General features: G+C 41.0%; 1 protein-coding gene across 2 annotated transcripts in view; it reads left to right on the forward strand.

The window, feature by feature from the left end:
- LOC143152101 (cilia- and flagella-associated protein 298) overlaps nt 1-25,813 on the forward strand; it is a 133,115-nt gene that overhangs the window by 83,638 nt on the left and 23,664 nt on the right. The window contains exons 1-4 of one of the 2 annotated variants that reach the window (XM_076321817.1): nt 1,418-2,010; nt 10,251-10,577; nt 21,734-22,021; nt 23,302-23,495. The exons of the other annotated variant lie outside the window; for it this stretch is intronic. Of the exons in view, the coding sequence (XP_076177932.1) occupies nt 10,373-10,577; nt 21,734-22,021; nt 23,302-23,495 (687 nt within the window). The 5' untranslated portion in view covers nt 1,418-2,010; nt 10,251-10,372. Of the gene's footprint in view, nt 1-1,417; nt 2,011-10,250; nt 10,578-21,733; nt 22,022-23,301; nt 23,496-25,813 lie in introns of those variants that run through there. 2 annotated transcript variants of the gene reach the window in all.

The raw sequence follows: 25,813 nt of genomic DNA on the forward strand, positions 1-25,813 counted from the left end.
CTTTATATTAAATACTTCGACAACGAGCAACAATTGATTTCAAAATAAAATACAGAGAAGAAGTTCTTGTTTTCAATTTCGAAATGCACAACACGAAGCAGAATTAACATACAGATGATACGTATCCAAAATTCTGGAATGGAATACAGTGAACAAAAATACTTACGAGAAAACACAGTTACCGATGGTTGAACAAAAATATGCAAATAGTCCACACTGTGCACAAATGGGAATGAAAAATTTCAAGAAGATAAAAGCAACTACTTACATGCCTAGAAAAAAACCTGTATAATTCGTACATTTCTAAAATGGAAACCCGTAATTTGCATTATGGTGGCTGGTCATTAAATACAAAAATATCATATACAATTTCAATACTGTGCACAAACGGAAATAAAAATTTCAAGAAATGTAAGGAACTACTTGCTTAAAAAGAAAAACACACGTATAATTCATAGATTCCCTCTCTTCTAAAACAGAAAACCGTAATTTCTATTACAGTTACATTAGACATAAAAATATGCAAATATCCCCACATCCTCTACAAACTCGAATACAAATATCAAGAGTCTGCTTTCAACTACTTCCTCGAGAAAAGAAAACATACGACCATCCCTCATAGCTAAAATATTGAGTTGTTCGGAAAGCCATTTCATCTTTTATTGGTGAAAATGAAACACGATTTTTTTAGCCTATACAAACACCTTACTAAATGATACATTCTCCATTTTGGAAAACGAAATGACTCTCCAAACAACCCAATATAAAAACCACGACTATTGGAACCATCCATCGTAATTCAAATCTCCCCCGACGCGAAATATCACTCGAGAAATTCTCAGAATCTCAAAGAAACCGAGAAATCCCCAAGAGACACGATCGCTAATTATAGTCCGACTGCAACTGTCAATGGTACCGCGTGGTCAGTTCCATCAGTCGATTCGGTCGTATTCTCGGATCGATGATCGGCCCTGTTCCAAGAGGGTGGACCGTGTGGTGAATGAACGCCGAGTAGGCGAACGCGTATCCGTCTTGTCCACGTCCGCGAGAAAATCGTACACGAGATACGGAAGTGGCGTGGATCCGTGAACGCGTCGTATCGGTCGACCAGGAGAAAGAAAAACGCGTACACGTTACAGGAGTGGGGGTTAAGGGGGGAGGAAGGAAGGAAGGGACGGTGACAAAGGGCAAGGAAACCGCTGGGTCGGGTAAACGTCGAGGTAAAGCGGGCCGAGCGGCGGGTGAACACCGGAGGCCTACAACAGGGGACGCCCTGGACGGTGGTGTCGACGATGTCGACGTGAGCGTCGTTGGCGGCGGTCGATGCCACCAGATGCCACTGTGGCGCTGCCGTCGCTCGAAAATAAGCTCGCCCAAAAGCTCCGCCGACTGCAGTAGCCCGGCATCCGTCGGCGCCGCGGCCAGGACGAAAATTTCCCGCGGCACATCTCACCGTGCGAATAACCGTCTCGCCCGATGGAGGAGTCTTGAATGGCAACCTCGAGGCTGACCGCGACGACGGACATCGAACCGACACCGTGCTGCGTACCCGCGGAGGGGAAACACTGAACGGTGAAAAGAAGAAACGGGAGAAATCGCGCGCGCTAGCTAGACTACTCGAGGAAAATAAATAGAAAAGGAGTCACCAGGGTGGGGAGAGACAGAGAGAGAAAGAGAGAGAATAATATCATCGTCGAGGATGTGGCCACCTTTACGGTCCAACTGAGAGAGATTCCAGAAAGAGAGATAGAGAGAGAGAGAGGGAGAAGAGGTCTCGTTAACGTACGGGTGTACACGGCGGAGGAGCTGGCGAGATCGCGAGACAAATGTGCACGGTGGATAGTGTGACATAGTGCGGCGAAGTAAGGAGACGAAACGAAAACGTGGTAGGAGGAAAAGGGGCCAGTCGGCGAGGAGAACGCGGGAAGAGGAGAGAGGAGGTGGGACAGGATGCGGGGGCACAGGAAGAGGGCGCAGAGCCCCGACGATTTCTCTTCTTCTTCATAGGGGGTACCGTTTCGTATTTAGAAAAAAACGCCGCGGAGTCGAGCTTTCTCTCGTACGAACGATTCCTGACGGTCTAGGACGCGCCTAACGCCTTTACAGGGGGAGGTCTCCCTTGCGGGTCTCACCGTATCCCCGTTCGGATCTTTGACTTTATCCGAGGAGCGATCTATCCACCGTGGTTGCCTCTCGCGCGAGACCATGGGGAGAGTTTTTCGTTGGCCCAGTTTCGGACGGTCCAAGTAACCCTGGCTGGTTGGATAGGTCTTTTTTTCCCCCACGGAGAGTGGGCACAGTGGACAGCCCCGAATTTCCACGATCTAGTCACGGTTCATTCTCGAAGCACTGGGCGATTTTTTAATCGAATCGCTTCGGAAGGTTTCGTTCGGGTGTTTCGATCGAGGTGTCTTCGAAAAGATTTGAACCGAGAGTGTTCCTACGGTTAGCCACGGTGACACGGGGGCTACGTTGCGGTGGTGGTGGTGGTGGTGGTCGCGAATTGAAAAGCACGACCGTGCATATACTAATTGCTGATTAACGAGGCGTACCGCGGGGCTGCTCCCATTCGCGAGCTCTGACGCAGCTCTCCTTCCGTAGATTGGATATACTCGGTTCAGCCGCGGACGTGGCCGGCGTAATCAACGCGGACACTTAACGCGAGGCGTGTTGATTTACGTCGAGTGGGCTCCGCGAATGCAAAGCGGTTCGCGGAGGGCCGTGGAAGGGAGGGAGGGAGGGTGGGAGGGAGGAGGGATCGCTGCGGGACAATTTGATCTTTCCGAGGGGGCCTGGAACGAGCTTTCCTCCCGCGATACCAACACGAACGAAACGCGAGAAGAGATCGCGTAGAATCTTCCAGACGAACGAATTCGAAGAGGAACGATTTTCTCGGGACCATGGAGAAACGAACGAGCGGAATGAGAAGCGTTACGAGGGATCGAGGATTTTTTTTTGTACGGACCACCGCGGAGATGGTCGAAAGGGCTCGTTCGGAATCGATTAAACGAGAACTTTGCAACTGGCACAACGCGATTCAGTTCAGACGGTTCGAGTTGTAACGGCACCCGCGTAAATTGAAATTCGATTCGGGGTAGGATGTCTTGGGAGACGGGGGTGGTGGTGATAGATTGCGTCGAACGATCAGCTCGTCAGGACTTTTCAACAGGGCATCGATTCGTTCTTTGTTTACGGGAATAATATTTTTCATTTTCTCGTTACCGCGAACGTTTACGAGTACTCGATCGGTACACTGCGTGCGGTGAACGCCTATCTGCGTTCGGAGGATATGTTCGATTTCCGTCTAGGATGGTAGATCTTGGTATCGAAAGGATTTACAAAGGCGAAATTGTTACGTTACGACTTTTGGAAAATTCGATAAATGTAATTTTTCGTTTGGCGTGTTTCGGATGATTTTAAACGCCAATTTGGTGAATCGAATAGGTCCAGATTACATCGCGTTAGGTTTTGTCGTATAGTGAAAAAATTGTGGGTATTGATGTCTTTATAGTGGAATATTTTTTGGGTCGAGGATACTGGGTGTGTTTCTTTTATTGTGTTCTCAGGTGGTCTGATTAGTATTATTATTATTTTTTTTTTTTATTAATTGTGCGATTGTACTGTAAGAATTCATAAGAAAGAATCTCTCATCGTAGAGATAGTGCTACTTTCTTTTTAACCAACGTTTCAAGTGCTTAATGGTCGCTACCCTCGTTTAGATCAATATCTTCTTCTTCATAAGTAATCCATTTTATAACCCCTGTTGGTAGTTACTTCAAAACAGAATTACCATAGGGGCCGTTTAACAAAGAATCACGAGCTGGAATTTTGATTAACGAATTAGTTTCGGTTAATTAGTGCCGATTTTAAGGGTCGTGATCGTTCGGCGTTTAAAATTTTTTCAAACGTAAGACAACTAACTTCTGACGAGTGTTTAATACGTTTAATTGTGTCAAGTTCCACGTGGATAGTTTTCGATTAATTGCGATTTACGTTCCGCTTCGTTCGTCGCGTTCCAAACTGAAATTGCTTCGAAATTTTTGAAACGATATTGGAACTATGCGTCATATTTTCTCTCCAAGGAAATATACGTTCCAATTGCTCGCATTTTGACGAGAATTCGACTTTCTGAAATTTAAATCAGGATCGACTAATTCTAAAGAAAGTACAGTAACATACTAAACAAGAAATATCATTTGATCATTTAGTAGATATCAACTTTCATAAGCAACATTTGAGAATAACATTAGTACTATATAAATTTATGCATTTTCAAAATCTATAGATTCTTTATTGCCCAATGTAATAGTAATTTCAGAAGTTTAAACCATTGAAAAACAAATTCGATATAATTAATTACAGAAAGAATTTTTCTTTGTAAAAACTTTACTTTGTTATCTAAAAATAGGAATATCTTAAATTCTTCAGCCATGCATAAATAAAAAAAGCTCTTAAATATAACTCATTCGGAACCAAATTATTATTTCTTCTTTTGAAATCGATAATTATTTCTTATCCGTTGTATTAAAAAATACTGTAGACTGTTTGTCTTTCTTCGAGACAAAATTCTTGTTTCTCGTTTCTCAAAAAACAGTACCGTAGGCTTCTGCAAATATTTCTTTCAGTAACAAATCATGATTAGAACATTCTAAAATTTATTGTAATTTATTCACCATAAATTACAAAAAGTGTTACCAAAAAAATACAGTGATACTTCAAGTTCGACTTAATCCTCTAAAATATCGCGACAGTCAAATATACACGAATTTGAGTAAAAAACATTTGTTCAAAAATCCTCTGTGTAAATCGCTGATACTTAACGGTTTCTTGAAAGTCGTACTTTCATTGTCGAGGACCTAATGACGCGAAGACGTCTTTTTCGCCCAGTGTCGGATCAAAAGGTAGACGATACGAGGCGTCTATGTATAACTGGAACTTCTTCGCCGCGATACAGTAAACGCACAAAGCGAACGAAAAATACAAAATGACAAAGGACACCGTGGCGAGGATGATCTCGCACAAAACGCTCCTTTGAGCTTCTCTGTGTGGAGCAGCATCGGCTTGTTCTGACGTAACTCGCCGGCACGAAGCACGCCGAGTCAATAAAGGAGAATAGCACTTTGTGGTCACGAAATCCAGTTTCTTTGCATTAAAGCGGAAAATGCAGGTCAAACAGAACCGGAATGCACTTTGCGCGTGCACGTACCATGCATATCTGCCTCCCCCTCTTGTAACATGGAGAATGATCTTCCACGGTCTCAAAGAGACCCCGTAACTCGAAACAAATTTCCTCGAGCCTCTGGAAAGACGTCGAATTTCACGAACTTCTTCGTCGCGGTGCGCTCGCGAGCTTTACTCGTCCGTCAAACGTGATCAAACCGCTGCTCGTACTCACCGAACCGGAGAACACCTTGGTCAGCTTCGAAGCGTTGAGCTTTAAAGGGAATCGACGCCGACGAATTGGTTCGACGTTGTTACTTAATTTCCAGCAAGAAAATTTACTCGTCGCGTATCCCTCAATCGATTAACCGTCGTTTGGATCGAGTACGATTACGCAATTCTGCGTAAACTCTCGAATACTTCTCTTCTTTTTATTTTTTTCAAGGTAACAGCTTGAATTACACGCGCGGGTGTCGCGTGTATAATTATCATCGTAAAAGACACGAAGCGAGATCTTTTGTGATTCTCCAGTTTGTGATCCCCCCTCTTGCGTAGAACCGGACGTAGGGAGGGTGAGAACGCGTGGAAACTCGTTGTCGGGAAGTATACTCGGGTATGCAGGGCTCGGGACTAAGTTTCATCTCCATAAAGCTTGCGCTACCCGTAAATCAGGGCAATCCAATAAAACAAATCCGCAGTTTGCGGCCTAAAGTGCACGGAAGCGTCGAGTGTAGTTAAAGTTCCGTTCGTAAATGGGGTAGGAGGAGAAAAGAGGGCGGTCGAGGACAGCGTTCGGTGGCCGTTCGCGTTTCCTCGTTGGATGTATTAAAAGGAGCTTGCGCGACGCGTTATTGAAAGCTTTAAGGGCGGGCTGCGCCCGCCAGGAGGCTCGTGATACGCGAGTCGCTCGGGATCCAATAAAGGGAGCCAGTATTTCGTGATACCGGGAATATGCAAAGCTCAAAACGCGGGTCGTTTCCAAGCCGAGTTGAAAGTTTCGAAGAAAGAAGAGAGTCTATCTGGTTCCGTTGGACAGAAAAACTGCTAAATGTGCGAGCAACGTCCAAATGGTGATTCGAGGATTCGAGCTCTTTCGTTCGATATTACCGAACCGACCGTTATTTCGGTTGATTTTTCATTCATGGATCTCTACACGTACACTTTCGACCGTATGATGTTCTCGTCGGTCGAAGGGAGACTTTCGTGCGGGATTCGTAAGAGAATTATATCGATTTTCCAAATCGAAGTAGCAATTGTGTCCTTCGATGTCGCTCGATTTCGTAATCGCGTGTATTTATTTGTATTTGACTCTTTCTGCTGAAAAAAGGGACGATTTTTCCCGCGATAGTAAATGAAAACGACGATGCTTTATTTTTGGGAAAAATTGATTTTAATTGTAGATAGGAAGGAGAGCAGTTGTTATGGAAGATTAAGATTATCGTTATGGAATATTAATACATTTATCTCAAAATTTTTACATTTACTTGTATTCATTCAAAAATCACGGAGACGAACAGTTCGAAGAGCAATATTGTTTCTTGGCATCGCAGAATATTTTCATTGGTTTCCTATAATACATCAATATCCAATATTTTCTCCAACGAAATCAGTCTAAAATTAAACGACTCTCGAAGTTCTTCGTAATTAAGTTTCTCGAAAGCGGAGCCACATTTCGAGCAAATGTTCTTGTAAATTTTCGGCTTAATTCTAGATGAGAAATCTCCATTTTAGTTGCACGAGATGTACGAAACACAAGTATATATCTATCATTGACAACGAGTCAACTCAATTTCTAGTACATAAATTCGGTCAAAACTACAAAATTACTCATGACCCTCCATAACCATGTAGAAGATAGTATCACAAATTTCCACGTGTCTGTGTCTTTTAACGCATCTCGATTCTCCGGTATTTAATCGCAAAAGGAATATTAATTCCTCGTTACAGGCTGATCTTTTGTTCTCTGCTTCGTGCTCCAAAAAAAAGAAAAAAAAGAAAAGTGGAACGTTTTTCTTTGCGCAAATTGTCGTTCGTCGCAGAACGTTACAGCGCAGACAGAGAAACGCGAGCAGCGGCGCGCGGAGAATTTTTTTTTCCGCGGTGGAAAATATTTTTCTTGTTGAAAACGAGCCGAGCGAAAACACGTGTACCCTTCGTCGAAGAATTCCTCCAACTCGATGGAACACTCGCGGCGTGGAATCGAATATGTCCACGGGTGTGAAGCAACGTTTGCTAGTCTGGAGGTCTGTAAAAGTTTCAAACGCAATGGCGTTCCAAATAGAATTATCTGTCGGCGGTATTATACGTAGACGTGAATGGAAAAGCTCGTAACTCGCGTATCACGTTGTTGGTTCATTGTCATGGTAATTTCTTACGTCTAATACTACGAAATTGCCGCGTGCCAGTTCAATGAATGGCAAGATGGCCCCGCGAGAGGTAATCCGAGATGCGAATAGCTGGGGTTCGTCTTCTTTACTGGATAATAAAGAGAAAGATATTGCCCTGCCGTGTTCCAAATCGATAGTAGAAACGATCGGGAATATTGGAAAGCTCGATGGTACGCGTCTCGGCATACGTTTATGTTTATTTACGCTTTACCATCCGCGTCGACCATTTTCGAAATTGTAAACCAAATGTTTGCAAAATATTTCCCGAGCGTACAGAGTGCTACCAGAGGAGTATGATATTATCTTCCTTGCTATTGAAAATGAGAAGAATAGCTGGTAAAAAGGTTGTGCTGGTTTCACGAGGCGAATAAGAGGAGGGAAGAATAAATTTTCCTAAAATCATCTTTTGTAATAATTGGGCTCGTCTGTATTTTACTTATGCAACTGTACGTTCCGTTTTCTGTCGTTTAGAGATCTCAGATTGTATTATTAAATTAATTTATCGAAACATATTTTACGAAAGTAATTCCTCGGTGGTAGTATTTATATATTATTGGCAAAATAAAAATAAATATCGACGCGAAAACATACTGTAATGTGTATGCATAGGGTATTGTGTATGCACTACAAAATATTGAATTCTCGTTGATTTCAATTCTATAAAAAAATATTTGCAGACCTATTTGAGAAGAAATTTTCAAAATCCCATGTAATCTGTGAAAAAATTTAGCTGTTGTTAAAAATTGTTCTTCTATTCCATCGATTCAAAAAAAAAAGGAACAGTAATACAAAAATTGGAACTTAATAAAGTAGGGAAGAAAATTATATGTCTTATGGGCAGTAATTTTGTAACAATATTTTCTACGAAAGATTCTTTTCTTTGCTATTATAACCAACGAAGAAGTTTTCCACTAAAGTGTGCTCGCGAAACATTAAAGCGCATCACAAGATCCTGGAAGAAGTGTAATCGATATTGCCTCGAGAATCGCGCGGCTTCCGTAGAGATTTATTGAATCTCGGTACAGAAAGCTCCGTTTTCCTGAAACAACGCCGACATCGATGCGATAAATATAGGAAAATACTTGAACACTGACGGAGCACAGTATCGTGGCACAAATTACCCTGGGATCTTCCCAGTATCCCATGAGATGCTCCAACTCAAATACGAAATCGGTAAACTTTCAAGATTTCAAGAAAGAAAACACATTTACCATTACTCTGTGACACGGCCAGCCCGAAAATCACGATCGAAACAACTTCTGTCTATTTATTATCAGGAACTTGAAAACCTCGATAAAGTTCGAACGAAAGCAATTTCAAAAGAAGCTAACGTCCTATCATAACACGAGAAATTACTCTATTTCCATTAGCAGGCCAAACAAGTTCCAATTCAAACTTCGATAGGTGCATAGTCTTTGTTTACACTGTTTCGAACTAACTCAGAACGAAGCTTATTCGATCGAATAGCTTCTAGATTCGCGAGGCAGCAGAGTATTCAATCGGTCGAGTCAGCTCCCGACTAAATCCTTCCTGGTCTATCGGAGTGTAAGGATTTTCCCTGCATTGTCTTGACCTAACTCAAGCCCTAACTCGTTCGATCGAATAGCTTCTAGGTCCACGGGGCGACGAAATGTTCAATCCCATAAGTCACATCTTGCTAAAGCGTTTCCAGGCACACCGGGAGACTTTTCTGATACAGTCTTGACCTGACTCAATGCATAACTCACTTAATGGAATGGCTTCCAGATTCATGAGACAACGAAACGTTCGATCGGGCTAGTGTCTAAGCTCTACGAGGCACACGAAATTTCGAAACTCTTTTTACCCTATTCGAACCTGATCCAAGGTCTAACGTCGATCGAATGGGTCATAGATCTACGAAGACACGAGGCAAGAAGAATAACCTTCCGTGTTGAAAATATCTGCCACTCGATTGTCATTTTCGAGACATTGCTTACGAGCTTTTACCAATCTCTGCGCCCACTACTCGTTGTTTTAGACAATTTATATTCATACGAGCGACTAATGCAAAAGGCTGTATTTCTTTAACGACGAACGTCACTCAACGACAAATCAAGAGACAGTATTTCCCTCTAGCAAACAGATATGTGTATTCAGCTCCATTTTCGCTATCAAATCAATGACCTTCCGTGTCGAATACGTCTGTCACTCAATTGTCATTTTCGAGACATTGCTCGCGAGCTTCTATCACTCTTTGCTCCTACTACACGTTCGTTGTTTTAGACAATTTATATTCTGCAGGCAACTACTGCGAAACACTGCGTTTCTTTAAGCCACGACGAGCGTCACACGACGACAAATCAAGAGACAGTATTTCTCTCTAGCAAACAGATACAAGGTATTCAGCTCCATTTTCGTAATCAAATTGGGCTTCGTTCATATTCCATGAGACGAAGGTAAGGCTTCGCATCGAGGTCAACAGCTAGCCTTATTTTCGCCGGAGAGTAGGCGAGTTACCAGAAGGAAATATTTAATCCGCTATACTTTTTTTTTTTTTACTACCGTGAGTTATTTAAACCCGGGTCCGGGTTCCCGACGCGCGTAAACCTACTTTCTCGCGACGTGGATCGCGCAGGTATTGCATATCGAAGCTCGAGGGACCGTACGCGAGAGAAAGCTCGATCTTCATTGGAGGCCGCACGATGGAAAAATTGCGTGGTGAAACTGGAGACAAATCCGTAGATCGTTTCGTCTCATCGACGTCCAACGTGACGACGGGCAGCGAGCACGCCGAGGACGACGACGACGAAGACGACGTCAATTGGGTGCATCATTGAAACGAGCACTGCCGTTTGTTCTCCGAGATGGCGGACGAAAAGGAGAAGCAGACATTCCTGCAGAAGCTGCTGTTCTACACGACCGCGTTCTTCATCCTCCTCAGCACCTTCAGCCTCTTTGCCTTCCTCTTCTTGGTCCCCTTCGTCATCGACCCCGCCTTCACCACCATCTTCATGCAGTTCGACACTCGGCCAGCCGAGTGTGTCACCATCGACGTTGAGTCCAGGAGAGGTGAACAATCGGTCCCATCTTCCTCAACCATGTTTCGTCCGATCGGTGTCGCTTTCGTTGTGTCGTTGCATGCGACCCCACAAACCCACCTCTCTTAGAGGCCACTTACTTATCTCTCCTTCTTCCGGGTGATTAGATAGCCTAGATCGAGCGATACGAGAATGCAATTTGGATGCGTTGCAAACCGTTTCGTCCTATTGGATCTCGTCTACGATTCGTCGAGTCGGTGTGTATCGAAGAATTTCTTCTTGCACAGATCGCAGCTCTCGATAGTTTGTCGAACGAGTGATTAACGTTTATAGATACCTGGAGATTATTTGAGTTATTTCGTTTGTAAGCGAACGGTGTACTTTTCATTAGTTTTGTAGAATTTTTGGATTATGTCTCACGTTGGAAAAGAATTGGAGTTAAATTCTTGTTGAAAATTTATTTTTAAAAGTTACGCTCGTTCCGGTGAGAAATTTATCATCCTTTCTGTATAAATTTCAAACGAATCCTTGACATTTTAGCGTAGTGGTTCGATTGGTTCGTTCATTCGTCTAAAATCGTATCGAGTTTTATGTTTTGAAAAAGTACACGGTAATTTTTATTCACTTTTGTTCGTTCAAATTCTCCGATAAATTTTCGACGGTTGCTCAAATATTCCATTAAAATAATGAAACGTCCATCGACTCTTCCATCGTAGGCGTATCTCCACGGTTCGAGTAAATAATTTCTTCTTCATCTACTTGATATGCTCCTTGCCACCCCGAACCTTTTAATCTTCCCAGAGGAACGTCTCTAATGGTATGAATCGTGTTCTTCTCTCTGTACTTGTTACTCTTTTTATCTGTTTGCACTTCCTCGATAGTTCTCGTGTATGTATTCCGTAATATAATCTTCGTGTGTGGCTATGTACCTGTGTGTTTGATGTTCGTCGAGAAATCAATATTAAGATCTTCCTTGCAACAGGAATGCACGATCTCGTTTCAGAGAATGATATGAAAAATTGACATTTTACAGAGCTTTGCATTTCACGTTTCACATTTCGTACAGATATATTTACTCGTGATCGTTTATCAAAGGAAATGATTCGACGGAACGAAACGAAACTTGAAATATAATAATCGAAAACCAATTATTATTCTAGTCAAGGTACAAGTGGTGGAAATTAAGCTTCGAAAAAAAACGACGTTTCACGTATAGGGTAAAATAATACTTTGTATTTACAAGATGCGGTAAAATTCTTGGTAAAACCGGTAAGGGAACGATTCTTCGTGTAAAAGTGAGTAGAAAATGTGGAACGAAACTTTCTCGTACGATGCTTCGTTCCCGAGAAAATCGATTTTAAAATTATCTGGGGAACGACTGCGATAGACTACGATTCAACTGCAATATCCCACTATTACTTCCTCTCTCTACTTGTATTGGTGTTTGGAAACACTCACGATAGTATCTGTTTCCGTCTACGTTACTATCTTCCAACTAGGCAAAACTAGTTAAAACAGATAATACTACACACCGCCATCAAACGCATTAAGCAAGTTACGTTAAATCGCAAACGTGCCCCAAGAACTTTCAAAATGAATCTTCTCGAAAACGAAGTCTCTTACGAAAATATGTTATTCCACATTTTTCACATACTTTTACACAAAGAATCTCGTCGTGTTTCTTTTCATCACGAATTCTTTCGCATTCGTATAAACACACTACCTCTTACAAAATATTCCATCACTCCTCACATGTGTGTCTCACCAATGAGAAAGAATTTAATTATTGTTCTTAAAGGGTCACTAATATGTATAATTTTGTTCTTAGTCGTAGGAAATGTACGTAGTAAAAATACGTACAAAGTCAAGGACGCGGCCAGGTTCGTTCGGTGAATAAAAATAAATTTTTATTTTACCGAACGCATGATCGAATACCTTTAAGGGGTAGTGTATATATGTATATATTTCGTTAGCATTCCACGGGAGGCGGGATATACGTGGAAGGAATGACGAAGTACATACATCGATTCGTTCCAATTTACGAAATAGGGTCACCGCCAGAATATACGATTTGCATGAATGATTGAGAAAACTATTTCCAGTTATCGAGTGGATGTAACGAAGGCTGTGCCCTGATGGACAACCGTTCGGCGATTCGCGCAACGAATTTCATATTCTATATCTGCCATTGGGCAGGAAGGCAATGACATTCAATTGAATATTTACCGGCCGAAGCTGGGGTTCGCGGTCGGAAGACTAGTGTCCTCCGTTGATTATTTAAAAAGGGCAGGAATACATATCAGCTCGCGAGATGTGACATTTTCCTAAACGGCATCGGTGACGTACGAATTAAATTTATTCCGTCGGTCGGACGCGGTTCGTTTCATCAATTTCGATCCGTGGATATCGCGCATACGTCCTGTACATTTAACCTCGTCACGCGAAACCAGAGAAATACATTAGCTTCTGGTAAAAAATAACCCCTAGTTCCTCGAACCTTCCTCCATAATACATGCACTTCGAAAGGATACAGCGAGCGAAACGTCTCAGAGAAAAAATAAATAAAACGTGCGTTCTATCATTTATATCCGAAGATTACAAGTCTAATGCATAGTAATTTTTTTTTTTTTAGACGTGGTCTGTCGATGTATCGATTCGAAAAGTACACACAGTGGTAGAGAAAAAGTCAAAGCATAAGGCGGTATTTTTTATTATACAACAACTTATCTTGACAACAACTTCTTTTATAAGTTATTTTTACATTTCTTCCGTAGAAGCTAATTTATATCGCGAAACTGTCAGTTCTCGTCGCTGATTTTTTCATCTAGATACATGTAACAAATCAAGTTTCGTATTCTGTTTTTTTTTCTCGAGAAAGTACAATATCCTCCAAGCGGTTTGTCGCGTTATTTGCACATCTGCAAAATGAAAAGTGCACGAACAGTTGAACAACACACGACTCTAGTTTTGCAAAAAAAATCGATTCGCATGTACACGAGACACAGAGACACAATGCAACGGGGAAACGATATTTTAAATTCTCCAATCGCCAATAGTTTTTAATCAATCACTACGTAGTAGAATCTCCCCAAGCTTTACGCGTAAACCATTCTTTATTTTGCAACAATGCATGCTCGTACAAACGTGAAATACCACTTCCATGCGACAACTTTAATAAACGACTGTCGAAACGCTGTTTATGCACCTCGAAATTCTACATTTTCATTACCATTGTACGTTTCGATGATAACTGCTTCATACGTTCAATTTATGAGTTTTAATATTACTTCGATTCAATATTAATTTCGTCGTCGTTTTACATACGATAAAATACCAATCACATTCACGTACATAGACAATAGACTCTCCGTATCCCATTATACTTTATCGATTATATTGTTGCAACACCTGTGCGATTAAAAAAAAAAAAAAGGAAAAGAGGAAAAAGGCGAGGCGTGTACAAAGTCGTAGCAACGTGTGTGTAACATCGATTTTATGCAAATAAAATATGGAACGGTAACGGAACGTTCCATGGCGAAAATTACGATTGCGTGTTGCGTAACCGAGGGAAAAGTAACGAGGTGAATTAATGTTGTTTTAGCCGAAAACACATCGGTTTCACGATCCATTTATGTCAGCCCGCTTCGATTTCGATTTCCGGGATTCTTTAGCGGAACTACGCGGCGTTGATTTTAATTGAAACAGGATTTAAATAGCAAAAGAACGATCGATAGGGCGGAGAAGTTTTCTCGTCTGGGATTCGTTTAAACCGCTCGTGACAGACCGAACCGGATGTACATCCAGAATGTCAATCAATTTTTCGAATACGTCGAAAGATCGTCTGTCAGTCATAATATTTGGCGCCAAATATCTCTGTCCCCCATCGTCGAAATCACATTCACCCGCAAATTGCGTTTACCAATCGTAGCTGATCGCGTGCTATTCGATATTCGACAATCAAATTCACGGGAATCGCGAAGGTGCATACACGGGAAAGTTTCTCGGTAAATAGAAGCACAACTTGTTAGTAACTTGAAATATATTTGTTTTCGAAAACCGCAACACATGTTTCTGTAGTAGGTTTCTCGGTAAGACAATTTGTAGTGTAAGATTTTTGTCCCTTAGACGAAACATTGATTCGATTCATTTATCGGTAATAATGAAATTTTATCTTTGGTATTAATTAGTAAGAGGAAAAAGATACTTTTGTCATACACAGTGACAGATTTTAGTTTAATTCGTCAGGCAAACGGTACAATATTTATTCATAAACGTGCGATATTATAGTAAATATTTCGAAAACCATTGGTAAAACTTGTCATTTTTTTTTATTAAATATAAAATTCTGCTCGTTCAAATTATTCGTCGAATCATCTTCATGAACATTCTTATTGGATATTTATATTCTTTTTCTATTTTGTGTACCATTAACAAACTTAGCGTTTAAAAATCAGGAAACAGTGTAGCATTATTTCACTTGCATCTTATTCCAATTTAACACAATTATTATCCAGATACTCGCACTACACACTGCGTAAGTTTTATTGTTTTTACCCATAAGGTAACAATTTTAGAATCTAAACAAAATATGTTTCAACCAAACACAAGCACTTGGACTTGATTAACAATTCTATTAAATATCCCAAACTAGTTGCAAGTGAACACTTTGTTCACATTTTCGTATATTTACGAACCCTTGTATATCAACAATATAGAAATATTCGTTCTTTTCCTAAATAATCATTCATCATTTACAAACGAAGTTATCGATCAGTATCAGTAACGTTCAAATACACAGGACGTTTAAATATTTAATAACTATAAAACACGCGATCGATTATCACCACGTTGCTACGATATCACTGCAAATGTTTTATAAAGTTTCGTATCTCATAATCGTCGATGAACGCAATACGAAAAAACATAAAAAAACACACCGCGTAGAACGAAATCGGTTCGTTTGGAGGATCAGTGCCTACAAAAATGACACAACGCGAATTAACAAAGATAAACAGTCAAATATTGTAGACGCCCAAAGCATACTTGTTGTTCCGCGCGGAATTTTATTACCTGCCCGGTAAATACAGATTCCGAGAGAATCTCGTTACGAGATTAAGAAGGCGAACCCTCATTAACTCGTCGTACCGGTCGTCTCGTGCTGTTATCCAAAATTTTATAACTCACAGCAACGAGTTTTCCTTAATTACTCTGACACATTTCAGTATTTCTATAGAATCACATCCGTAAGAAACAACCTACTTCCCCGTGTTGCCTTCCCCTTCTTGGAACCGTCCTGTAGGATATCTCGGATTCGGGTTAACCTTGTCACTACTATATGTACACACGTTCGATACCAACGTTCGAAACTCAAAACAGTCTTCGTCCGATGCTCGCTACACAAACACCTCGTGCGGACAGAAATTACTAGCGATGGGAGCGAGACGCGATACCATGGATACATTCACGTTTGAAATTGATACTCTCGTATCGAACCGTTCCAAGGTATGTGTTTAAACGATTTGAGACTCATCGAGACACGTAGATATCGTATCGTTACCTATACCTATCAATTACATCAATTCTGTTACACGTTTAATTGCACTTGCAACTCGAAGAGAAATGAAAGAAATAACGGTCGTGTATAGTACCTCGTCGTGTTTGGTACTTTTAAACATTCGATAATTAATCTGAACGTAGAACGTAATTGGTAACCTTTTTAAAATTAGAATCTCATCAATTTTTCATACTTTACGAATCATTCAAATTTAAGGAGAAACAACAGGCACAACAAACGTAACGACGACGACAATAATTGCACCGAAATAACCATTCACGTATAAAGAGAATTTGATATTTTGAAAATTGATTACATTTTTTTATGTATTTCGTTTCGTCTTTAACTTCAGGCTAATTATTCGAAGAAATGTTTACCATTGTTTCGTTACCAGGTAGATTTCATTTCTTTCAACGAGAGTAGCCAGATTTAAATGATTCTCAAAGTTGAAAAATCGTGCGCATATAATACACAAAAAATAATTAAAAATGTTTATGTATTGTCATCGATGCTAAAAGAATCGTCAAGAACGTCTCACCAAACTCAATGACAACTTATTTCGATAGCTATATAGTACCTGAACACATTTCACAGGGATTATTAGGTATCGATGCTTATGAATATTGGATCGATCCCATCGCTATCAATTACGTAATCTCGTACCTTATACGTCGTCGGTTAATCTCATCGCGGTATAGCACCTTCAAATATTTCATCCGCTACTCACACGAGATTAATTTGCCATTCGATGCGTAGATTGCGACATTTGTACGCAAAACGATACTAGTATCCTTCTACCGTGACAAATAAAATAAATAGAACACTTCTATTTATTTCTTTCATTGATCCGTTCCATTCGTTGCAATTCCTACACAACTCATCACTGATAACAAATCACTTCCACCTCCACTATTACAATCCTCGTTATTACCTCGACCAACACTTACGAAGTTACTTCATCCCAAAGCGTAGTATTTCGAACGAGAATGAACGACGAACGAAAAATTCAAAAAAAAATATTCTTCGAAAGAATTTACCATCTTCGACGCGCGCGCGTAGATCTTTTTAACGATTATCGATAGGAGAATGAACGACGAACGAAAAATTGAAAAAAAAGTATTCTTCGAAAGAATTTACCATCTTCGACGCGCGCGCGTAGATCTTTTTAACGATTATCGATGGGTCGTCGTCGAATGTACTCGGTTTCACCGAGGGATCGATATGAATCATCGCGATAAGAAACGATGCCGCAAATTGGACGTGTCGTCTGGTAGCTCGGTAAACGACGACGTTATCGATATATCGATGTAATAGAGCCACTAAAGAGCCACTAGACGGAGACGGGCTAAGATCGACGCAACTGGTGTCTTTGTATTCACGGTATTCGAGCTGGTCTCGAGCGATCCGAACGTATTCCTACCCCTATCCCCTCTGTGCAACCCCTCCGCTCTTTCGTCACCATCGTGCTTACACTTCAGGTCCTCTGTTGAACGCCAGCGGCTGTAGGGTGCAGGTATTCTCCGCGATAGAGTACTCAGACATCTACTTCTCGGTATATGTGTGTTCACGCGTACGACGATACACGCGGGAACCCTCGCAATTATCCGAACGATAGTGTGTTCCATTTTCACTGTAATCGTATAATTATTTCCCTCGATTTAATAACTTCGTTTTAATAGGACAAACGTGTTCTCCGACGTTCTCTCGCACCAACGGGGATGCAAGAAAGGGGGTAACGAATGCAGAATTTATTCAGGGATGCTTAATTGGGTACGCGTGTCGATTTGCGTTACAAATGATCCCGGAACTCGTGTCCGGTACTCGTTCGAGGTTACCGTCTTAAATTATTTTACCGCTTCGAACGTTTATCTCGCCGTGGCACATAATATGAATTATAAGTATTGAAATCGAAACGTGACGAGCGTCGTTCGGGAAAAACTAACTCGAAAATAATTTTAATAACGAAATTTTACATCTCGTTAACGGATAATGGTTCCAAGTATAGTAATTGCATTTCACCGGAACCTAACGATGTTCGAGAAACAATTTTCCAGCTGCTATTATATTTTGTAAATTATTATCGAATACTGCGCAATTGTTGATGATTCGGGGCATGAATTTTTTGGTGCATCATGCGCAAAGAGTGCAATCCGTAGTTTTACTGCTACGTAAAGTCGTACGAAGCTTATTTACGCGTTCAGGTTTTGTATGTACTTTAAAAAGTCAAATTCGATTCAAGTTTCCGTTCTTTCCGTCGTTTCACAAATTTTTACCCAGATTTTCGTGTATTTTTGTCTCGTCCCCTGAGCGACGTGATCGAAATGCGCAACGTGAAGTGAAATCTACTATTCGAATTTCCATATGGTACTTAGATCCAGTCAAGAAAATAATCACGTGTTTTTCTTTTGCATGTGGTCGTGGAAACGTTTAAAAATCGTAAGAAATGTGAACTGATTGTAAGTTTAACGATCTTAGTGACTGGATAGACTTCCATTGTACATACTCCTAGCCTCGGAAAGAAATTAGATAGTTGATTAGATAGAGAATAGATCTTTGAAAAACACGTGATTGCATACTCCGGTTAAATTAGATAAAGTTTGCATCGTTCGTTTATTATTGAACGTTTCCCGTTTCTCTACCCTTTGGTGAGTTTATTTTAATACCTAGCATTCACATTAGTAATTTTATTTCAATCTTCACAATTATACTTGCAGTATAAATTGAATCGTGGAATCTAGCATTGGTTGCACATAGTCCTACAGTATTTACACTGAATCTATAATCCATACCTTGAAACGTGTGCGTAAATGTTGCGTTGTGATTCTACGAATTGTTCCCTGTTGATTACTGTTGGTAGTTCATATTCTATTAATTGTCACGGTTGCCACTCCTCTGTTTAGACCTACCCTGTACACTTTCTATCTTCTATTAGATTTCTACTGTTCGCATTCGTGCGGTTCGAATTTGATTACGTTGTGTAGCACGCAATTTTCGCGTTGACACTTGTATAAGTTTTGTACAACTTTACACGTACCTATGCACATACATTAAGCCTTTGGAATACGCAGTTGCCTCGTCGGTTGCCCCAATACAACTGTATGCATGATGTATATTAAGTATAAATGAAGAAGGGGATTTACAATTTCTCCTTGTTTCATTAATTAAGTGTACCACAAAGGAAGTAACAGAACGAATAATTGAATTGCTAAAGTATTTGAAAAAATTAATTCAAGCTTTGCGTATGCATGGAAAAATAATTCAGTGATCGCACCGTTTAAAATGCAATATGTTCTATGACATCAATTTTTCCAACTTTAATTGTACCATTTTACTAACTGCTATTTCAAAGGTTTAATCCCTACGATGTATATTACTTCGTGGAGTAGTCCAATGTGAATAAGTTTCACTTCGACCGCCGTCGAAGAAGGAATGGTAGTTGCAAGTATAATGATTACTTCTGGTTTGACGTTTCGTGGTAGGATTTCAACGTGAACAGGATCTCGAGGATAAAGTGCGAAGGGAAGAAGATGCATAAAGGTCTATTGTAAACGCTGACACGTTGAAGGTGTCAGGAATCCAAGCTTAATTAACAATTTCAATTATTATCGACGATCCAGTAAAGCCGTAATCTATTAATTAATATTTACACGTGGCACGAAATTTTTACTACCTGATTTAAAATTTCAAAGTTCGAGGTTACGTCACGATATACAATCCGAATGATAAAAAAATGAATTCGAGAGAAAAAAGATTACGTTCGATACCTTCACTCTTGAGGACTATTTAAATTATCTTTTAAAAAGTTTCTCCACAAGAGAAAAATTATTTTTCAAGAAAATTTACGAAGTGATCAAAATAATTTCCAACAGATCGATACGTTGACAAAAGTAATCAAGTTACCGTGTACAGAACGATTCCGTAAAACGCGAGCGTAACTTCAACGGAGAATGGGAAAAGAAAAAGCCACGAATAATGAAAAAAAAAGTTCGCACAAACGGTTGTCCTACGTGACTTTAGTTTCGAGCCGCGGCAACTTTCGGTACAAAGTGTTGCAGACTATTTATAACAGCCGTGTTTAAAATGTTCAACGTTGCCTTTTTCTGAAGACGACTGAACAATTGATAGAGCGCAAAGACTGCGACACAAGTCTGAATAGGTCAAAGGTTTGTATGGAACTTTTTTCATTATTTTCGCGGAGCCGGCTCCGAAGTTACGGTCACGTTTTATAAATTGCTCTATACGTCATCCGAACCATTAGTTACTGCGAGAGTAATTAGTGGACGGATCCTAACAATTTGCATTCTAAAATGGAGTCTCGGGAGATTGGACGTTATCCAAAAGTGTGACCCGGTATGTCAACTACATCACTGTTGGAGCTTTCCTTCGTGAAAGTTTCGAGGAGGAAGACGAGGTCAGGGCAAGGATTTCGTAACCTGCCTCAGGGACCACGTCGAGAACTTCGCTACAATTTTCTTGTTTTCGAGAATCTCGAGGAAGTCAGCCGCGCATTCTTCTTTCCTCGTCAACTTCGTCAACGTATCCTGTGTCCTCCTCTAGACAATTTATACGTTCAATTCTCGATGTCGTGATACTTGTTCTATGCGTTTCTTTTAACTGCATCCCTCTCTGTTCTTCTCCGATACATGATGCACGTCGAAAAATCACTTACCTTTCGTCGCTCGACAAACAATTTCGTTCGATCGAGATTCTTGGCGTCTCGGGCCAGTAATGCTGTTGTTTTGGGCTGCATTCGCGTAATAACATCTCGTTGACTATACCATTCCGGACAATAAATGTTTTCTTCAGGACCTATTGCAGTTACGAATTTTCGTACACCTTGGTTGTACTTAACCTCTTCAAGGACGAATAATTCAATTTGAAATAATTAAAAATTCAAAGCGAGTGGACCATGTCGTATTGTATTATTGATAAATTTAACTACGAATATGCTATTACAATTTTTTAATGGTAAACAATGATTATTCTATGTTACATTATTTTGGAACAATTTCAAATGTAGTTTTAATATGATATAAAACAACAGACTCTGTCTGCTGGTTTGTATCAGTGTATAGATTTATAATTATCGAATATTTCAATACATTTACAATACATTCACAATACATTTTAGTATCTCCATAAATTTGATAAAAAAGCTGAAAAGAAATTAAAATTCTACACGATTAGCGATTCTTTAGAATCGTTACGAATTTAACCAGTGATCTTTGACCATCAAATTTTCAGCAATACAATTTCCAATAATCTTACGTATCAGAAATGTATCCTTTCGATTATAATCGTTAAAAATGATCGCTAAAATTTTAATTACAAGTCCATTAAACAACAGCACATGTCAATGGTCCACGTGTTTCAAGCTTTCAACGTCTCGAATCACGTCTCGCTCCTCTGTAACGATACACAGAATTGTTATCGTCTTCGCACCAAACGATCTTCTGATCTTGGACACGAGCATACCGCTCGATCGATGGACCACTCGTCGCATCAGTTTTTCGGCGTGCACCAAATACTCCAGTCGTGATAGTCACCCGGAATTTTCGTTTGTCGTCCCCGTAAATCTCGTCGTTAACGAATTTCTTCAAGCACGAAGTCCATGAACGATCCGTTGAGTCCAGGTACGAGCAACTGTTCATGGACATCCTGTAGAGAGGGTTGCACCAAGGAGCTGTACGATTGCACGCAAATACGCGTCAACTACAAGCTACCGACTAACATGTCCGAGGATAGCGATGGACAGGGCGAGGGAGGCGGGGCGGTAGGAGGTGTCGAGGATGACGAAGACAGCACGACGATGGGCAAACCGCGTTACGAGCGCTCCCTAAGGGAGTACGATTACGACGAAGATCTCGACGAGGACTTCGGCGAGGACGACGATGCTGGACTGCCGAAACCCTTCCCTACAGGTATAGGACAACGTCCTACGGTTTCGTGTCTGCACTCGTTGTCACGCGACGAACGGCTCACGGTAGACCTGAGAGCAGAACTTACTCTCGTTATTAAATCTATAATGACCGTTGTAGGAACGAGATATTTCAAATTGCATGGAAGTAACCGGAACACATCGAAACGTTTCCTAAACCATGAGGCCCTTTTTGTTGGACAGAAATACGAAATTATTACGGTTTCAATTTTCCTTTTTTATTTCGTTCAAAGATACTTTTACAATAAGACTAATTTTCTTGCGAAAAAATATTTTTTTCTAAAATTATCACGTGTATTATAAATAGTTGTACAGTAGTGTTCGACTATTCGTCGTGTAGCGGGGATTGCTCGAGAATTCACTCTTAGAATCGATATTTTTGTGTTTTGTTTAAAAATACTAGAGTAATTTGAAAAACGGATTTTTTCTAAAATTAAGACATTTCTTGTAAACAGTTTCCAAGTACAGTAGCATTCGACGTTTGCCTTATAGTCGGGGTTGATCGAGAAACTCTCCAAAGAGGAGAGCAAACAAGATACACAAAGAACGAGCGCAACAGTGAGCGAATCTCGTATTACAGACCCTCGGTCGCGGAGCTTTAAAGCTATCGGCAGTTGATGCAAACTGAATACTTTAATACTACGCATTATATCCTTATGAAAGTACGATCAACGGATTGGTGAGATTCTCCCGATAAAAACGAGACCAAACACGACCGTATTCGGACCACTTTCGCTTTCACGTTCTACGAGTCGTTTTTGAAAATTTTTGAATCGCGTACAATTAAAAGTTGTCCGAATATGGTCGTGTTTGGACTCATTTTCAACGGGAGAATCTCACCGATCCGTTGATTACATACTCGCAAAGATATAACGTAAAATTTGCACCACCGATAAGTATCTTAACCCTCTTCTCTGCATCGTTATCGGTCGAAGAAGTATAAACAACGCAATACTTTCGCGCACGGTCGGGCACTACTGTATCAAAAAAACAAGATCCTCTCGGAAACATATGTCGCGACAGATTGAAAGACAAAACCACGACCGAGTAACCGCAACGAACACACACCGGTCCCGAAACGCGTTACACGTTCCGCTAACGAAAGAGCAAAATTCATCATCGTTTGAACTACCAAACTCAAACAAACCCTCGCGGAGCGCACTCCTGCACGAGACGCTCTAACACAATGTCCACTTTCTCTCGTATGGAAATCTGTTCGCGGGCGTGTGCCGCGGCTGGACGATAACGAGGCGAAGTTCGCAGGTCTCATGGGCAACGACTCCGAGTGGTACTTCACCGGGGCGAAGCTGTTCCCCAACGTAAAAGGCTGTGGATACCCTCCAATGCTGAATTGCAGTATTTTCTACCGGCAGTACGCCAACATAGGGCAGAACTTTAGCTGTTACTACTCGAAAGTGGACCCCGGGATAGTCATCAGCGACCTCGACATGTGGCAGGTCTCAGCGATTTTCTATTTTTCTCTCTGTGTCTACTTTGCATTCTGTGCTGTGCGTGAAGCGCTCGTTGGCCCGGAAGCTCGCACTCGTCCGTGCACCGTGGCCACACGAGGTGCTCGCGTGTATAATTCAGTTGGCTTTATTCCGCTTTTCGCGTTTGCTCTCCGTATCATTCCCCGAAGGCGCCACGGGAGTCCCGTCCCTTTTTTTTTTTTCTTCCATTTAATTCGATCAACCGGTGAAATGAGACGGAAGCAAACGTCGTTGGTGCTTGTTGCATACTGTTTACGTGTGTTTGTTTTGCGAACGGTCGAAGGAAGCCGTGAGAAAAATTGATGCTCGGAGTAGCCGATTTGTCGCGAGGAACGAGCGATATTCGTTTCGTGAAATCTTCTCGAATCTCGATTTCATTTAACGATGCAAGTGGAAAGTTTCAAATTTCGATTATCGATGGAAAATTTCGGTGCGCGTACATCGTTCATCGAGGACTGGAAGACTGGAAGAATGCAAATGGAAAGTTTCAAATTTCGATCATCGATGGAAAATTTCGATGCACGTACATCGTTCACCGAGGACTGGAAGACTGGATGATCGTTTGATCATTTTTTAAGTATACACGAAAACTGTGACCGTCGTTGCGCCGTTGACTACCGCTCGCAGGTTCTAATTGGTCAGTTGCTCGAAAAGGCGCGACTCGGACCTAGAAGTCTCGATGTAAATTGCAGCGTAATATTGATTCGGTGGCCTTGGCTGGTGAAACGTGGACATTGACGAAGCATAAGTTCTTCCAGTCAATGTGGTCATAAATCGATGGTCTAAAATTACGGTGTCCGTATCCGTTTGTTCTGCTCCGCAAATACGTACACCGCCGCTGAAAAGTCTCGGGACAATTTTTGTAAATTTTCTCGTAAACCTACGAAAGAACGATCGACACCCCTCTTGAATCGTTCGAAGCGTGCAATTACCGATTCCATCGGGTTTAGAATTCTTACCAAAGAACAACAGATATTTAATGTCCAGTATAGTGGATAATCGTACTCTCCAATTGTTCCAACGTTTAATTCTTTTCGTAGTATCCACTCTAATATCGTTCCATCGCTCGACTTTTCACAATTTTAACAAATTGAAGACTACGAGTGTCTGTTCGTATTTTAACGTAACTCACCATTAAGATTTAGAATACACCTTTCGCCAATAACGTAAATAAATCGTTGAATCGATCGTTCTCGTTCGGTATAGTACGAAAACGTGTATTTATATTTATTCGTGAACAAAAGTAGTTAAAAATTCATAGACTGCGACGAGTATTAAGGGTTGGTTGGAAACGGGCAGGTGTCCCCGGTCTGTTTCAAGCGGCGGTGTATATCGATGAAGTTTGAACGCTGTTGCACCGGCGGGGAGATAACAACGGTAAACAAACGGGAACGAACAATCGGTCGTTACGGTAATCGAGAGGGATAAGAATCGAATCTCACCGCACTGACGTGTCCTTTGCTTTGGAGTGTAACCGGGTTACCGCGTTCTAGACGCTCGTCAATTTACACCCAGCGTTTCCACGTACAAGTCACGCGAAAGTGGTCTCCGCGTGTGTGACTTCTGTGGGAAGTTTACTGTCGAGCGGGAACGTCGGACCGTGAATCGATACTGCAGGTGCCTATTGAGGGCAGAGTGCATTATGCAGCCAAAAGCGTCCCCCCCAACCCCCGTCCGTAAATGGTTAAGTACGTAACAGTGCTCATTATTAACGGAGATCCGTATCTGCTTTAATTGGGACACAAAGACTGCCAGTTGCGAGTTGGAGTAATTGACGGAGATTGCGTTGCACCGCTTGAATGGGCGGGAAAGAACGACGATGCAGGAAGACAATTGCGAGCCTTTTCAAGTTCCACGAAGTTGTTACGGCAAGCGAGGACAGAAATTGAAATGCAAGACGGTAAACAAGAAATTTGGCGAATATGGTAGCCATGGAGATTTCCTTGAAAATTGAATACACCGAGGAAGAGGTAGTTGATTCGATTAACAGTTACGGTGCACTTGTGTCACAATTATCGAGACATTCTTTCACGATAATCGTTTCGAACAGCGATAGAAAATTCCGCGTTTTACGTTTTGACTATGGATGATTTTATGGAGAATTTTGTAGTTGCAAACAACATCTTTTATTTTTTTTTTTTTTTTTATTATTGTAACGATAGTAGTTTTATATTTAAATTGTTGAGAAAAGGTTACTAATGTCTAAATTATAGGTATTCCAATGATTGTTATATTAATGTTACATCTGTGTAGATCAGTGTAAGGAACAATCTAATGACTACCTT

Source organism: Ptiloglossa arizonensis, chromosome 10 (assembly GCF_051014685.1).
Source record: "Ptiloglossa arizonensis isolate GNS036 chromosome 10, iyPtiAriz1_principal, whole genome shotgun sequence".
Taxonomy (NCBI): domain Eukaryota; kingdom Metazoa; phylum Arthropoda; class Insecta; order Hymenoptera; family Colletidae; genus Ptiloglossa; species Ptiloglossa arizonensis.